Source organism: Galleria mellonella, unplaced genomic scaffold, assembly GCF_026898425.1.
Source record: "Galleria mellonella isolate WM207_F2 unplaced genomic scaffold, CSIRO_AGI_GalMel_v1 utg116, whole genome shotgun sequence".
NCBI classification, from domain to species: domain Eukaryota; kingdom Metazoa; phylum Arthropoda; class Insecta; order Lepidoptera; family Pyralidae; genus Galleria; species Galleria mellonella.
In genome coordinates this window covers 2318979-2338158 of record NW_026441978.1, presented here as the reverse complement: position 1 = coordinate 2338158, position 19180 = coordinate 2318979, and the positions used below count along the sequence as shown (strand labels likewise).

Below are 19180 nucleotides of genomic sequence, written 5' to 3'. Positions count from 1 at the left end.
ATCTATCTATCTAATTTTTGGATTTTTAGCATTTCAAGCAAAATCTTGGATATTTGTTAATTGACAATAAATAAATATACAATTTTTAAAAAGCAAACTTTATTCAGTATTGATACGAAATACGTAGGTAAGTAGATTCATCCATCAAACTTAACTTCTAAAATACTTTGAATATTTCATACAAAAAATAAATTCATTGATTGCACTATCGGCTCTCGGTGACTGAAATGGCAAGTATTGTTTACCATGGGATCTACATATCGGATATAATACAATCATACAAGTACAGGCCATCCATTCGTTATCAAATTCTCGCACTGCCTTCAATCAATAAGTGGCAAAGGAATCTACCGACAGAATCGTCATCGCTGGCAAGTCCATGACATAGAATGAGACGACAATATGCGCTGTCTTGTTCACTCTCATGTGAGCGCTGACCGAAACGATTCTACCAAAGATTCGTTTGCTAATTAATTAGAGGGTTGGTTATCTAATTTTAATCTAAGAATTGGTACCTTCCAAAGTGTCTAAAATGACTGACTTTAAAATATGAAAATGAAATCTAATAGGTACCTCTTTACTGGTAGCATTCTTATTTCATACTGGCTGGTTGCTATTGCTGAATTCAAATTACAACATTTCGTTTTTCTTACAATTCTCGATCTGCTTCAACAGTTCTTTATTGTTCTATAATATTTTTTTATTAAAGTCATAAAAACCTAATTCTAAATGTCAATACAAGTACTATACTCTCCTTAGGAGACTATAAATAAATACATACCTACTACAATCTAAACTAAACACGCGATTCAAATATAAAATAATACCTACATGAATTTATTAAAACCGGTCAAAACCGGTTACAAGTGGTTACATTATGAGTAAAAACTTTCATAAACGGACACAACACAAAAATAGGTACTTCATTTGTTTTTTTTTAACAGTGTAATATGTAAACAAATGTATAATTTATGCTAATTATAAAGATCTAAATAGGAAAGATCATTACTGTTGACCTTTCGCATAAGAATGTAAGTATATTCTTATGCTCTTTGCTCAACAGAAATCTTTAAAAACACAATTAACTTTATCCACCACTTATTTAAATACAGAATTATAATAACCTAGATATAAATTAAATAAATATAATTCTATACTGTCACACTGATTATATCATATATTTTCTAATTTTACTAAAGTAAACATGTCTAAAGTAATTAAAAATCATTTTTACACGAATCATTTTACGATTCAATTCGTATAATCCACCGATAAAAGTGTACTAGTCCATTAATATTACACTGTCACCGCAAGATGTCTATTAAACTCGGCGGGTTTATATGAAAAAAATAATGTCTAAATCGTTAACAATTCGTGTAAAGCAGCTTTTTAACCCTCAAGCGCTTACATAGAGTAACATCACATAATGGTCTCTATTTTAAAATATTAAGGCATTTTATGTTTACATCAATTATGATAGTAAACACTTTTATAGTATAATAAGGCACCAAAACACTGATTCTTTTAACTTAGATATATTGTATCTATTTTTATCCCTATTTAGCTTGCTGTACAGCTCTCATGGTGGTAATAGTATCACCATTTCAGCCATTAATTATACCCTGGTAATATATCGTCATAGTCGTAGAATACTGACGGATCTTTATATGTAATATTCGTCAGACGACTATGACGATATTTGAAGTCGCTGCAATATTGGGGGATCGGCTTACACTGCACGTGTGCAGGGTATGGCAACACCACACTTTAATATAAGACTGTTATACCATAATTACCAGTATTCAATATATAAAACTATGAAAATACCTATATAATTTGATTTTGACTTTATATAGCTTTATTGAACAGTAACTTTTATAATAATATACCTAAGATGGGTTTTAAAATCACGCATGTTCCAAAAGAAATGTTCTAAAAAAACCCTTATACTTTATTAAATTAGGTAAGCAATATTTAGATACAAAATTAATTTTGTGAAATACACATATTACCTACCACTGAATTATTATTATTTTGTTTAATTCCAATAGCATTAATACGCGTGATCACTAATATAAAGAAGTCATATATAATCCGGTTTGTAAATGTATTATCTTATTAAAAAAAATTTATCAATATATCGGAGATTAATCACTAATAAGAAAGGTCATGTAGCCTGCCGTATGGTTCCAGCATAGAATAGATCATCCCTTTCTTTCCCGTGGGTATCGTAAGAGGCAATTAAGGGAGGACGAGCGATGGGCAGCAGCGTCCATCTTAAAACATCTTCAATGCCTAACACACACCCCAGCTGCCAAACGTGGCAGCTGTTGGCAAAACTCTTCAAGGGCTTATGTTTAACAGTCGATAGTTAAAAGCTGATGTACCTACTAATAGTGGTCATTCCTCTACACGAAATGTTAATTATCTCAAGCGTATTACAATAATAGTAACGGAATTAAACATAATAATAATAATACAGTTACCAAAATATCTTTTAGATTAACCACTTTTGTCACACGCAAGATACGTGTGTCCACTTATAACTATCAAATCGTCATGACATTACTTGATACTTGATTGTTTTACGTGATCATACACATCGTATAATCATTATCATGATTCCATGACGCGTGTCATTATATCACATAGATCATAAGAACATTCTTGATCAAACTATCGATACATGTCATTATCGCAATAAATAGTACGATTCCATAGATATGACAACAATAAGTATTGTAACATGCTACCTATACCTTAGATACTGTCAAAATCATTTAATAGTTTTACAAAACGTTAAAGACGTTCACGTAATTTGATCATATCGAACGTTACGTTCACCTGGCAACAGTAGACAAGTGTGTCCGATTACCCCATTACAGATTATAGTCGTGAGGATATATTTTTTTAAAAGACCTGACGAATGTTTATTGTGGCGTAACTGCACCTATCTTCTTTGCATGTATATTTTAAGCCATAAAATAAGCTCATAAAGCCTATTTCTACTTGTGCTAAAAGTTTTTGCTGGATCAATCAGTTTTTGCTCCACAAAAAAATTGCAGCTACTTCAAACGTTATTAAATTAATATGGTACCAATATGGGAGTCTAATCGACTGCAAAAGGAATATTGTGAACAGCTTCAGAATTGGTATATAATCACTGAATATAACTACAAATCAACTAAAAAAACTTCAAACGTATTGAAAACCTGCTTCCTTTGAAACTCGTTCTAAAACTTTTTCGCGACTAGAACGCATCTTAAGCAATTAAGTAATCCGACCATGGAGTAATAGAGATAGATAGATAATCTAATCTATCCAAGGTATACAAAAAACATTAATGAGCTATAATAATCTTAACACCAGGATCAGGTTCTCCAGCGACGTCTTTAGCGAGCGGCGCGTTGCCACACATACGGAAGTTCTTCGTGTATGGTATAACACCAACCAGGAGACCAGAGATTATCACCCAGATACCAGCCACGTAGAACGCGGCATCCCAATAGCCGGTCGAATCACGAAGAGCGCCTGAAAATAGGAATTGGTAGCTTTTAATATTATGTTTTTATGATAGAATGGGGAACAAGCTAACGACCCACTTTTGATAAGTGGCAACCGTCGACTATAGATATGAAATGCACCATACACATGGTACCCTGGGTGTATGTGTTGCCATTCCTGAGACCTAATAGGAAATAGATAACCTAAAAACAGTACTAGATCCAAAATAATATAAAGTGGCAACCGTTTAACAGACAATTCAAAGTCACACTGAGAGATGGAGAGACGTATGCTTGGTGTTTCTAAAAGAAATAATATCCGAAATCGAAAGCTCTAATGGAAAATCAAAGTGACCCACTTAGCTCTCAAACTCTATATACCAGCCAATAGTCACTTTCTTTCAAGCTGAAGTGACACTAAGCATATATCTATCAAATGAGAGATGGTAAATAGAAATAAAAGGATTGGCTTTGATTGAATTTTCCTCATAAACCAAACCTGCATTGGATTGGAATAGGCTGATGATGATAAAGAGTCACCGTCGACAGACATCAATAAAACATTCTATTCATTGTTACTCTTTTCGCCTCTTGCCACATTCTGGGCATGAAAAGAAGTGATGAAATATTGTATTTATACTATGCTAACGAATATAATGTCATTATGAAATTGGCATAATTTCAAATTACTCAATAATAACTATGGAGTTACTATTGAAATAAATTCCAACAAATCGATATTGAAATTGAGACGTTTCGCACTCTCTAATTGCAATACTAGCGAAATAATGGTTCTATATTGTTCTGATAGATGCATATTATAGTAACTTGCCAATGTAGACTACTGTAAACCGATCCCAATTATAACCTTATTCCTAACTCTTGTTTCATGAGTGCTGTATAAAATTATCATTGGCTATAGACTGGACTTATATTGATATCAGATTCAAGAATAGACCTGCTGGTAACTTAATTGAAGGAACTAAATATAGATAACTAAATGCTATTATATCTATGGAACTGAACTAAAATGAGTTACTCACCAGCCATGGGTGGTCCAACTAAATGCCCCACGCCCTGGCTCAGTAGTACCAAACCATAAGCCATTGTGAAGCGTTCCAGAGCGATTAGTTCCACCAAGATACTTGGAGTATAAGAGTAGGAGCTGGAGAACATGAGACCGAACATAACAGCATTCACGGCTATTATGTAGAAACTGTAAGGCTGCTTTGCATCCAACAGGCTAATCAGTATAGGAAAGAGAATGATGTTTATCCCGCAAATGATGAGGCATAGTGCATAGGTTTTGGTGATGTTCACCCATGGTAGATCGCCTATCCAGCCAAGACCCACCTGAAAATAATAGAAGATATTTTAAATTATTTATGGATTGAACCACAAATAAAAGCGAATTTTATGGCATCGCCCAAATGATATCAGTACTCGTGGCTAGTTCCAAAACCTGTATTGGTCATATCATATGTATTATGGTAATCAGGTTACGTTGAAACATAGGTTTTTTTTTTTTACAACAGAGGGGGCAAACGAGCATGCGGCTCACCTGATGGTAAGTGACTACCGCCGCCCATGATCACCCACAACACCAGCGGCATTGCAGGTGTGCTGCCGGCCTTTTAAAAAGGAATATACTCTTTTCTTGAAGGTTATGTTGTCGTATCGGTTCGGAAATACTGCTGCTGGAAGTTGATTCCAAAGAATGGTTGTGCGTGGAAGACCGCCACTCGTCCAGATGATTGGGATGAAACTTTAGTTTGTGGCGGATTGTGTGCGTATCAAAGGACATTGAATTACATTCAGTATTACCTATTTCCAATAAGATTTTCATATGATTAGCATTGTTCAGAATCAAAAGAAAAATGGGCTAGATCTTCACTTTTTACTACATGTTTACCCACGTAAACATGTAGTAAAAAGTGACTAAGGGAACCTAATGGTCGAGGGATGGGCAACAGCGTCCTTCTTAAAACATCACCAAAGCCTAATTGCGATTGCCAACCCGCCTGTCAACTACTAGCAAAGCATAGCAACAACTGGCAAAACCCGCCAATAATCTAATATTCACTAGAGTTAACAGCTGATATGATGATTCAGAATTATATCACGTCCCTTGTGAAAGTTTGAAAGTTGAAACGATAGTGGGGCCAATCAATTGATAATTTCGTTAAATTACTGTTTTATGGGCCCTCATAAACTAAATTTATGATAATTTTAATTTAAACCTATAAGAAGAAGAAAAAATTTAATTCATATTGGTCCCTAGATTTAAAACATCCCTGTGATATCTAATTTAAAATTTAGAGATAAGTAGAGATAGCACCACATAATTAGACCCATTGTTTACACTATCACTGTGTGTTTGAATTTCTTTCTGTATGTCGTGCATGAAACCTATGGCCGCGATATGTTAATGGTGAAACTATCACAATGTCGATTACTCACGCTCGCTCGCGCGAACTAATTGATTCTGCTCCCATTAGGTAATTCTTTCTCAAAACTCTTATCACATTGTTGTCTTAATGTTAAAAATTAATATCAACAACAAGGCTATCAGAGTTGTCCGTAATTTATACGGACTCGTTTGATAAAGCGGAAAAACGTGATAAAATGGATCACGTCATATTATACTATGTTAACATTCTCTTATCAAGAGAGTTGATTGATGTTAATGAAATGTCAATTTGTCCACGTGGTCAAGTTATTAGAGGAACTAATAAGTAATTTCCTACTGTTGAAATTAGTGAAGAGAAAATCGAGTTTGAGTAGAGAAAAGAAATAGAATACACTCAGACCAACGATTTCAGCCATCTACAAGTATCATGCATCGTGGAGTAATGCAGTTTTTGTAATCATTCACCAAACGATTTAATAGATACGTGAATTACAAAATTTAACATTGCTACATTTTTTATAACATTAACAATATAGATATAATAAAAAGAACAATTTAATTCTACAAAAAATACACTTATCTCAATAGATTTTGCTGATTTTAATTGTAAATTGTAACTTATTGCAATAAAATTATAATTTGACTATGTCTGTATATGGGAAATATTTTTAAGAAAACATTGATATTGTGGGTCTTAACAAGAATAGAGCAATGTAAGTCAAAACAATATTTTTTAGAAATTTTATTTGTTTGTTAGTATAGTTATTCTGCAAAAATACTGCACGAAATTGAATGCGGTTATCACAGTTGTATTCTCTAAGGTCTAATTTAAAAAGTTTTACACCATCTAGAAGTGTAGTATTTTATTGGTTTTCTTATTTCTAAAATCCACCAGTACGAAGTAGCAGGCAAAAAGCTATTTTTTAATATTTTGAAGAATTAACGATGTACTGCTACTTATAGCTGCATTATGTCATGCATGCATTTCTTCTATATACAGACTTTAAAAATATAAAAAAAAATTTAACATGTACTTAATGAGATTACTTACAATCCCAATAATACTGGCAACACCAAACAGCGAAAGCATCCACGAACCGTCCGCCTCCGCGAATCCATTCATTTGCATAAAGTTGGAGATATAGAAGTAGGGCACGATGAACCAGATGAACAATACCAGCGTAGATAGATTCATCATGAGAAAGTGGAATTCGGTGAACATATTGAAATCAAACGTCTTGTTTATCATATCCCATAAGCGTCTGCCCCATGTCTGAAATAAAAACGTATCCTCTTTGTAGGCATCAATTTTTCGAACAAACTAAAATACTGCTACTGTACATAAATCATAATATTCTTTATTTAACTCTCCAATACAAATGTACTAGTTCGTTAAGATTACGCTCTCAGCGTGAGAAATCAAATGAACTCGACGGGTTATGCAAATCAAATTCTATTATGATTCATGTAAGGTAGGGTTTTAAACCGACACGACCGTATTGAAACAGGTAAAGAGAATCAGTAGCAACATCGAACAAGACATTTACATTTATTTCCTTTCTAAAAAGATTAACATAAATTAATATGAAACTCATTATGGTTCATAAAACATATTGTAATTATTAAAACTGCTAATCATCTAAGTATCTTTCTCCGTACAAAATGAACTTGAGAAGTTACAAAGTCAGAAAACTTCAATTTAAGATACAAATTGTTTAAAAGCATACGCAAAATTTTATAGAAAGACATATTTATAACATAATTTCACCAAAAACCAAATAAGATGTTGGATAGTATATTTAATAAAGTATATAAAAAACTTACCTTTTCTTCCTGATCTTCCATTGACCACATAGAATTTCTATAAATATCAGGACACGATGATGCGCGCAATTTGTATTTTGCAATATTCATCATAGCTCCTCGGTGCATAATTGAATTTCTATGGACCCTTAAATCTCTCAAATAATGATGATCAGTGGATAATTGTCTTGTAAACCAATCCTGTCTCGAACATGCTGTTTCTTTGTTCTCTGGAATAGGCTGAAGAAGTTTCTCTCTTACTTTTTCTAATTTTTTCTCAAAATCTTTCTTGTCTTTCTTGTTGAGCTTCAACTTCATAGACATTGTTACAGGTTTACCTTTAGAAGCTTCAGGTGATGGCTCAATAGGAAGTCTCTGTTCTGAATTGCTTCTCAAAGCTAATAAAGATGGGTAGTTTTGTAGAACTATATTATATAAACGTTTGTTAGATGTAACTAAATCTAATACTTCGGCTGGAACCTGAAAATGCAAATAATCGACATTACTTATATATATAAATTAACAATTAACAAGTATATAATTTCAGAGTATACATAGAGAATGGAGTAAAATAAAATTTAACAAGGCAACTGGCAACAGGCATTCTGAACCAATAATTTGTATAATCTAATTTGCTTGTCGGTTTATACAAACTCCTAACTAATATAGTTAGAAATATAGTTACCTTTTCACTCTGTCGCAAGAATGTCGGTAAATTGATTACCGAACTAACTTTATGCTGTGACATATCTGTATTTCTCTTAGTAGCTGCTTCAAGATGTTCTTGTTCTGCTATCGAAGTAACAAGAGTCGTTAAAATGTATTCAGGTGTTTCGCCACTTTTCATTAGTGATTTAAGTTCTTCAACACCAGGATATACAGATTCTCCTCCACCAGACTTAGCTGATATCGAAACTGAACTAGATGCTTTCTTGGCTTGATTCAACTTCCTTTGTTTCTTTTGTTCTAAGATTAACCACTCAGGATCTCTCATAACAGCACCACAAATACACACATTAAGTACAGTACCAGCAAGGAGTAATAAGGCACCTCTCCATCCGTATTCGTCTAATAGATAAGTAGTAAGAGGAGAATATATAAAAGTTCCAAATCCAACTCCACATGATCCTAAACCTACAGCCAAATTGCGTCTTTTTTCAAACCAATAGGCTATTGAAACTACAGCTGTAACATATAGAAGACCCATACCAATACCAGCCATGAGTCCGTAAGTAACATACAAGATTTCAACAGAATTACTATATGATGCAGCTACAAACCCAATTGTAGATGCTACTCCACCAACAATCGTCATCTTTTTACATCCGTATCGATCTACTAAAGCACTCATAATGGGTCCTAATATGAGAGGAACGGAAATGAATAAACTTCCAATGAGAGAAGTTTTCGCTTCACTCTGCTCAAAGTATTCGACAAATTTTTCGTGCATCAACCCATAAGAAAATGCAAGTCCATCTGCTACAGTAGCAATCAAGAAAGAAGCAGCTACGACCACCCATCCCCATCCACCATCTGGTATTTGGGGTGCTTGTTCCGGGGGCGGTTTACTGGAGCAGATACTGTCGCCATCTCCCAATCCCAAAAACTTAACGCCTTCATTATTCGAGATCGCATCTTCGTCACCTTTCTGGTTTTTCTGATAACTTACACTGAGACTATCTTTAGGTTGTTCTGTATCCGTTTTCATAGAATTGACTTTGTTGAGATCATTTTTAGGTTTATTTATATCTCTTACGCCATATTTTTCATCTTTTTCTGCGTCAATATACTTAAAGTCATTCACTTTACTAAGGAGCGGAGACGTAGTCTTCTCCTCTTCAGACGGTACTTTGTGCTCATATTTGATTGTTCTTTCTTTACCTGGAACTCCATTTGCGTAGGCTCTTTGAGAGTCCATTAGTTTCTTATAGGAGTTTTGAAATAGTACGCGTTCAGTTACGTACTGGGTTGTCTCTAAATCAGTCACTCAGAGAACGAAGCTAACTACCAAATGTGGTTATAAAACGGATTCTACGTAGAGGAAATAATGAATTCTCTAGACCAGTGTCTTAATCTTGGATCTCTCGCAGAATAACGACAGGGTTTCTTAGATATATAGAGTTTTTTGGTGCAAATATTGTAGCTTATCGAGTACATCAAGGACCGGCTAGTCCTCGATCTTACAGTTTTAAATTCTTCACTTTTATTTGATTTCTTACTCCGAACTGCTATAGTATTCCTTCTTGACATGAAGATTTAAAGTTTTGCGACAATCATTTCACTAATGCTGCGGACGCTGCGATAAATTCTGTAACAAAAGAAAAACTAATTAATTAAGGAAATATTAAAAACCAACTAATGGAGACCTCCCCGTTCTACATAAATTCACACGTAAGACTGGGGGAAGCTGTACCTTTTGTTTCACTCGGCAGATTTTTATTAATTTTCACATAATGCCGTAACAAACAGGAATCAAAATAGTCAAATACGAGTTGCAGTTACACATATCCGTACATAAATAAACAAATATGACATAAAATGACTTTTTATTACATTTTTCATACGAAATATATACCTAACAGTTATTATCATTTATACTACAATTCATAATTTCTTATTTTGGGCCATAATTTCGGTTAAAAACTGGAACAAGTTTAAATTTGTTTGTGAAGGTTTTTCGATAATTTCTCAAAAACGGTGCTAATTAGAAACATTGTTTTATTTTTTCTGTAATATTTAATGTAATTCTTTCACATTTCTCGCTTCAGAAACTTCGAAGACAAGGAGCTCTTCTCTATTAAAGTTTTTTTTTCTCGCATTTCCATTATAATTTAAAATCTACGCAGCAAAAAAAAAAAACAATATAAATTAGTTTAAAAATGTATAAATGAAACCCTTTTATATGATCTTCAACTCGGACTAGTAGGCCCAATTCTAAAATTTTTGGTACCCCATTTGAACCCTTAGCAAATAAAATAAATATATTTTTCAGTTATTTCCACTGCAATATGTGCGGGCTAATGGTATATAAAACTATTCCAAATTTTAAATCGATAATATTAGTAGTTAATGAGATATGACACTGTAACAGACGGACGGACAGATAGACGGACAAAGTCACACGATAAGAGTTTCTGTACACAGGTACAAAAGGTACACCTTTTGTTACTGTACCATAATCTTTTTTTTTTACATCACCTGATGGTAAGTGACTACCGCCGTGATCATGGATCACATCAATACTTAAAAAATAGGCTAATTTAGATTCTATTGCTTATTATACTGCTCTTGCTTCTATAGCTAATTTTTTTGCCCAATAGACCCCGATGACTTTTGGACGATTTTCAACCGACTTCAAAAAGAAAGGAGAACTTTCTTCTTTTATTAGGTTGTATTTTTTTATGTTTATTACCTAATAACTCCGTCAATTCTAAACCGAAAATTCTTTTTTACCTAAAAGGATATGCTTACAGATTGGTCCTATAGATATATTATTCAAATCGCTAATCAGTAATTTAGTTGTTAGTTTAATGTCCATGGTACTGCTCATGTTTATAGGCGACGATTACCATCAGATGGGCCGTCAGCTTGTTTGCCATTGTAAGTTGCATAAAAAAAAAACTCATTTTTTTTTTTTGAGAGACACTCTTTTTAAATTGAGGTGGCAAACAAGGATACGGTCCACCTAAGGGCAAGCAGTTACCGTAGCCTATGAACGCCTGCTATACCAGGAGCATTACGCGCGCGTCGCCGACCCAATCTTTAATTAATGCCATAAGACAATCTCCATTTATTTACAAAGTAGATACTAATTCCTTTATACACACGCTGTGATAATGGCTTGATAATGTCACTGGTAGCAACCGTATGTGGGTAACTACGACATACCTACTGCAGTTATCAGCAGTTAATTGTACATGCACCAGTGAAGTTGTGATAACGTTTGGTTGTGTTTACTTGGGATTTGTTACAGTTTTTGAACAACGAGTACTGGTTAACAAGCCGACGGCTCACCTGATGGCAAATGGTATCTGTTTGTAGAGACAATACAATGGGCATTACAAAATATACTGTAACAACCACGGTACAGTCACCAGAGGGAGTCTTTGTACAAAAATCGTTTGCTTGAGCACCTCTGTTCCATACGTGTTTTTAACGTGAAGCAATTGTGTTTGCATGGCTGTGTTTCGGTTTGAAATGTGGGATATGGAATTTACAGGGTATAGAGGAATAACACCTAAGTCCTCAGAAATGGCAACGCATGGGGGGGTATCATGGGCGAAACAGTATACTCTGTTATGTCCATGGTACTGCTCATGTCTAAAGACGACGGTTAGCACTTTCCATCAGGTAGGCCGACAGTTTGTTTGCTATTCTAAGTTGAATAAAAAATAAACATTTCATGCGTTGCCATTCCTGAGAACTATGGTGTTAAATTAATCGTATACTCAGTTTAAGTTTAAGATCTTGAATTATTCAAACATTGTAAGACACTTGCAGTTCATACTAAAGTCATAATATTATAAAACAGATATTTTTTTAACAAAAATATATAAAACATTAGCTCCTATAATATTGAAATCCGGCAAAAAAACTAGTAAGTTTTTTTTTTTTTTTTTTTTATGAGTAAAAATGGTATGGTAACCCCGCCCGCCTGCACTAACGGGATACGCTGGCGGAGCACCAGTGAAGGGTGACAGATGAGAATGAAAACTGACCAGTTAGCCCATCATGATGAATTCATCACGAATTAACCATGATAGTTTCCAGGGGGAACCGCGAGGAGCTCGACCTGGTTGGGTATATTGCTAGCAATGGGATTCTCCGTGTCCATTACTAACAATCCCTTTCTCCCCAACTAGTAATAGTTTATTTATTTATTTTATTTGGAAAACATAACAGATAACAATAAAAAATGTACACAGTTAATTATAGACGTACGAGACATTGGACAAGATTGATATCCTAAAACGTATAGCAACATGATTGAGATGCAGTTTAATTAAAATTAACAATGACAACTAGTTAAAAATCACTGAAACAATTCAACGTGAAATTTTATATTTATATATAAATATCAAACATATATATAATAAAGTTAAAAGAAAAACATAGACCTATATAAAGTTACAAGTAGTATCAAAATTCTTATTATAATAGTGTTTAAGACCAGACAACAGTTAGGGCATCCAATATTTAAGGCGAGAGAACCACTCTATATCACGTTTCTCATATTATAATTTAGATTCACGTTTCGTACAAAGCATCACACAGTCCAATATAAAACATAAATTTAAAAGTATTTTTTAAACCACCTGCTGTATATTCATTTCATGTAATTGTATAAACAATAATTTGTATTCGAATTTCAAAATAAGAATATTTGGCATTCCAGATAGGTCTCTATGGTCTTTGGTATACTTGTTTATTCTCGTTTTATAGCCAAAATAAATTAATAAATAAAAAAATATAGAGGTTTATTTTATACCATCAAATTGGGGGAAAAGGATTGTTAGATTGATATGCGGTCTCATTACTAGCAACATACCCTATCAGGTTGACGTCCTCGTCATTCCCTCTGGAAACGTGAATTGTTAATGAACTCATCACAATAGACTAAATGACCCATTTTTGTCCTCACCTATCATCTCTCTCTGGTGTCTTGCTAGTAGATACCAATAGCACAGGCAGGATTACTATTTCATTAACATCGACTAAAAAAACCTCAAATTTATATCTTTCAAACTGAAACTCAGCTATTCAAGCCTAAATGATTGACTGTGAGAAACATGATTGTAATAAAGATACCCAAACAGATGAATCTTATACTAAAGTCTCTTTTTTTCTTCTCTTTTATATATAATTTAACATACTCCTATAAAACAAAGAGATTTATATCTTTGGTAAAACGAGTAAATAATGAATGATTGTACATACATACATACATACATATCTGTCACGCCTGTCTCCCATTAGGGTAGGCAGAAACAATGGAACGCCAAATGCTTCGATTCAAACAAACCTCTGAATGAATGATTGTGTCCCACAAAAAAAACAGAAGTCAATTGTAGCAAAACCAATTATTTTAATTTTATATCTAAACCACTGAACTAAATTAAATTTCTATGGAACCAGTTTAAGTATATTCTTTCAGATAAAAAAAAATTTTTTAAATCGGTTTACAACTGACGGAGTTATGAGGTAACAAACATAAAAAATACAACCGAATTGAGATCATTCTTTTTTTGAAGTCGATTGAAAAGGAAATATTTCGAAGATAAATATAATACTGAGTTAGGTATTACCAATGACTTATTATTTTTCTAGTAAAAACAAGTTTAACGAGCAGGGGACGCGCCTAAAAAGTGATTTATTCAAACATTAACCTCCCCGAGAATTAATGGAAGTTATAAATAGATAGACATTCTGAGAATGTCCTCGAATTTTACCTTGACATGATATGAAATAGCGTAGCGGTTGGAAGCTACCAATGGTATACGTTTCATAATTCTACACTTAAAAAGAAGGGTAAATATGCAGTACACTACAAATATATATATATATATATATATATATATATATATATATATATATATATATATATATATATATATATATATATATATATATATATATATATATATATATATACCGTTTCGCCCATGATATCCCCCATGTGTTGCCATTCCTGAGGACTCAGGTATTATTCCTCTAAACCCTATAAATTCACTACCATATCCCACCCTTCAAACCGAAACATACCCATGTAAACAAAACTGCTTCACAGTAGAAACACGAATGGAACAGAAGTGCCCAAGCAAACGACTTTAGCAGAAAGTCTCCCTCTGGTAAAAGTTAATCTTAAGTATACCTAGTAAACTGTTAAGTCCGCCAAATGTACATAGAATTTTACTGTGCATTAAAGTTTAAATATATATATTTTATTATCTATCATCACAAGATCATGGTCGTATGGTCCTGGCATGCAATAGGCTACCCCTTCCTTTCCCGTGGGTGTCGTAAGAGGCGACTAAAAGAGGGCTAGAGATGGGCAGCAGCGTTCCTCTTAAAACAGCTCTAAAGCCTAACTGCGGTTGCCAATAGCAAAACCGCCCAAGGGGAAGGCTTATGTTCAGCAGTGGATAGTTAAAGGCTGATATGATGATGAAGCCTATTATCCGCTGTGTGGTCCCGGCATAGAATACACCACCCCTTCATTTCCCCTGGATGTCGTAAGAGACGGCTAAGAGAACTTAACAGTAGAGGGAATGACAACAAGGACCCTGTTAAAACATCACTATAAGCCTAACTGCGGTTGCCAACCCGCGTGCCGAACGTGGCAAACTCCCCTTCTGGGTAAAGCTTAAGTTCAGCAGTGGACAGTTAACGGCTGACATGAGGATACCTATTATCTCCCACTAACACCTAACAACATCTACAAATACTTAGGGGGGAAAGGGATTGTTAATAATTGAGACTGAGAATCCCATTGCTAGCAATATACCCAACCAGGTCGACCTCCTCGCGGTTCTCCCTGGAAACTATCATGGTTAATTCCTGACGAATTCATCATGATTGGCTAACTGGCCTGTTTTCATTCTCATCTATCACCGTTCACTGGTGCTCCGCCAGCGTATCCCGTTAGCGCAGGCGGGGTTAAAATACCATTTTCACCCATAAAAAAAACACCTACAAATACCAACAGAGTATCTTTCCCTATAACGCAGACAAAATTACCACTCCATCTATAAAGAAATCTCTAATCCATGGCCGTAGCTAGGTGGGCATTGAGGGGCAATACCCTATCTTAAAAGGCTCAGTGCCCTACCTTAAAATGAAAGGCCCCAAGAAAATTAGACAGGTTCGCTTTTTCGAAGTCACTTAATTATGACTTCTACCCTACCAAAAAGTTCTTTTGCCCTATCTGAAACTTGTGTCTGGCTACGGCCCTACTCTAAGCATTTAGCTTCTACGTCTGCTTGGCAACCCTGAAAAAGGAATCGCTATAAATACCTATAGCTTATATAGAGTGTAGACATAATAGTTCAATTTCAAATTATAATAAAAAATTAACATAAAAAATTCGAACCACGACCAGTCGATGCCCAGTGACCGGTGTCAAGGTTATTTGGTCTAGCAGAGATTAATCTATTTAGACGAGTATATATTCATTTATATATTATTTTATTTTTAAACAATTTAAAAAAATATACTCGACTATTTATTTATTTCATTATGATTACAATAATTCAGGAATAAACATTTTCATATAATATTTACATACATTATAGATAATTTAAAATTATTTCATAGAATAACAAAAAAAAAATTAAATCAATGATCAGTCCCATTCATGATCCGTACCCGACCCAAAGGTCCCCATGACACTTGCGGCATTTCCGCGTTGAATTGCCAGAAATATCCTTTGAGCCAGATACGAACCAGAACGGCGATCATGGCATGGATTATATATTATTGTATTTATTTATTCATTGTTATTTTAAAAACTTATAATACTTTTTCATCGTGCCTCCCACCAAATTGTTTATAATTACTCCTCTCCATCTAAAGGTTGCCTGGAAGAGATCGCTTTTAACAATAAGGTCGCCCATTGTTTTCTCATTGTGATTATTTATTGTAATTATTTATGTTTACTATAAGTTTACTATTGTAATCTTTTGGAGGAAACAATAAAGAGTATCTATCTATCTATAATAATGTAATCCAAAGAATCAAAATTTTGCCTATAAAACCTATAAAATACTTAGTCAAGATTCAATATCCTATCCACTTGAAATACAAAATAAATATGAGGAAAATACGCGCACAAACCTTAGTGACATCATTTATGCTTACAGAGAATTAGTTGCATGGAATTTGCCATTGCCTGTAAGTACCTACATAACTCTGATTACGTGCATAAGTTTGAAAACAAACACAAATGTACAGTGATAGTAATTAGCAGTGATTAGTAATTATGTGGCTATTTATTTTATTTTATGCCTTTGTTTTTGCTGTACTATAAAAATGTATAAAATGGTCGATCAGTATTCTTTATCTATGTATTATATATCTACATCTACACTAATATTATAAAGAGTAAAGATTTGTATTTTTGTGTGTATGTATGTTTGTAATGAATAAACTCAAAAACTACTTTGCCGATTTCAAAAATTCTTTCACCACAAAGCTACATTTACCCTTAGTAAAATAAGCTATATTTATAGCTAGAAAAGATTAGGGATTCTTACTAAAACTTTAGTAACGTAACTCAAGGTGTAAAAAATGCTATAAAATATCTTTCGTCGCGTGCGCTGCGGAAACTATTGGTGATAGAATAAAAGTATGTTCTACAATATTGAAGAAAATATCAATAACTATAAAAAACTTCGCGATACTATATGTCCAACTATTATCGTTATGTCACAATAATCACTTATTACATATATATATATATATATATATATATATATATATATATAAAGTACGTATAAAAGTTTTTTAAAAATTTTATTTTACAATTATTCAGGTAAATCAATTTTATCCCCTTCAAAGTATATAATGCACTTGTGCCAACGCCGTAGAAGGCTCCTTGAAAGTCCTCTGGTTGTAGGTTTCTCAGCTGCCCCGTCGTAGCTTTTTTTATCTCATTTATGTCCCCCAAATGCCGCCCCCGATACCAATTTGGTTTTTGGGAACAAGAAGAAGTCATAGGGGGGGGTGTTCGGTCACCGTAATGGAATTTTTATAAAAACTCACGGAACGATCTTGGCGCAAATTTTTTTCATTTGAAGTTCGTTTCTTAGAATTTCGTGGACCACGGTTTTGCCCAAATTAAGCTCTTCAGCCACCTGTCTGACCGTTAAACGACGGTCCCCATTAACACAAGTTCGAATTCTTTCCACGTTTTCGTCGGAATGTGAAGTGGAAGGACGTCCTGAACGTGGGTCATCTTGAACGCTATCTTTTTATATTGTACGGTTGGTATATATATATATATATATATATATATATATATATATATATATATATATATATATATATATATATATATATATATATATATCGTATATATATATATATATATATATATATATATATATATATACTATCATCCCTCACTGGTGCCCCGTTAGCGTATACCGACAGCGCAGGCGGGGTTACCATTCCATTACCATCCATTAAAAAAAAACTATACCATGCATAATGTTTCCTTGCTGGGTATAATTTTTATATTATTGGGTCCATAAGTGGGACCTATTATTACCATGATAGAATTTTATATTAAATTTTTCTTCTCTTTCTGTCGTGTATATAGCCATTTACATTCTTAACAATCTTTTAAAACATCCTGGGTATGATGGAGGATTTACTGATTTTTATTTAAATTATATAATTATGACAATCTTATCTATTTATTTTATATATTTATGTAATGTAAGGCAACACAATTCTATTTTTATAAAAAGTGCATACTTATTAAAGAAACATAAGAAAATATTAACTCAATAGTTATTTTAAACATGGCGCCTCGTTAGATCCAATACTAGTTGAGCAGAGCAGCAACAGTGCCGTTTTCTATTAATTTATATATCACACAATTGGTACAAGAGACGCGTTTCGATCTAATGCACCTAATTGGCGAACAATTGCTTATATCTAATCTCAAATTGTGTTGTAATTGCAAACTATCCACTTAAAGTGAGCACAGTAAAATAGGTTAAACAAGAAAAGTGCTTTCATGAAGTTTTATTGACCGTTTAGCGACTTCTGCCGAGATAATAAAATTGCCTACGTTTATAGGCATTGATAGAATGAATAATATTTGAGCTAGGAGAATACTAATCTTATTGGGGGAAAGGGATTGTTAGTAACTCCACTCCCATTGCTAACTATGTACCCTAATAGATCGACCTGGGGGGAACAGAATTGTTAGTAATGGGATATAATGAGCCCATTGCTAGCAATACATCCTATCAGGTCGACCTCCACGTGTTTCCCTTGGAAACCATCGTGAACAATTCTTGTTAAATTCGTCACGATGGGCTAACAGACCTGCTTCATCCTCACCTATCATCTCTCACTGACACCCCGCCAGTGTATACCGAAAGCGCGGACGGGGTTACCATTCCATAATCACCCATTAAATCACAATATGATAAGCAGGGGGGAAAGAGATTATTAGCAATGGAGTTTGACAGCCCCATTGTTAGCAATATGCCCTATCAGGTCGACTTCCCCGTGGTCCCTCCTGAAAACCATCGTGCTGGATTGGACCAAGCGCGCATCACGATGGGCTAACTGACCTGCCTTTTCATTATCACATATCATCCCTCACTGTTGCTCCGCCAGCGTATACCGTTAGCGCAGGCAGGGTTACCATTCTATTATCATCCATCAAAAAAGAAAAATACTAATTTTACTAGTAATAATTATTATTAATTTTTTTTTATTTTAATTAAGT

General features: G+C 33.9%; 1 protein-coding gene across 3 annotated transcripts in view; it reads right to left on the bottom strand.

Moving 5' to 3' along the window:
• Positions 1-82: 82 nt before the first annotated feature.
• Positions 83-19180, bottom strand: part of LOC113511465 (monocarboxylate transporter 14-like) — a 64295-nt gene continuing 45197 nt past the window's right edge. For all 3 annotated transcript variants that reach the window (XM_052893936.1, XM_052893928.1, XM_026895089.3), the window contains 5 exons: positions 8402-10024; positions 7738-8196; positions 6965-7186; positions 4547-4856; positions 83-3531 (listed from right to left, as the gene is read on the bottom strand). In XM_052893936.1, the coding sequence (XP_052749896.1) occupies positions 3341-3531; positions 4547-4856; positions 6965-7186; positions 7738-8196; positions 8402-9634 (2415 nt within the window). In that variant the 5' untranslated portion in view covers positions 9635-10024 and the 3' untranslated portion in view covers positions 83-3340. The remainder of the gene's footprint in view (positions 3532-4546; positions 4857-6964; positions 7187-7737; positions 8197-8401; positions 10025-19180) is intronic.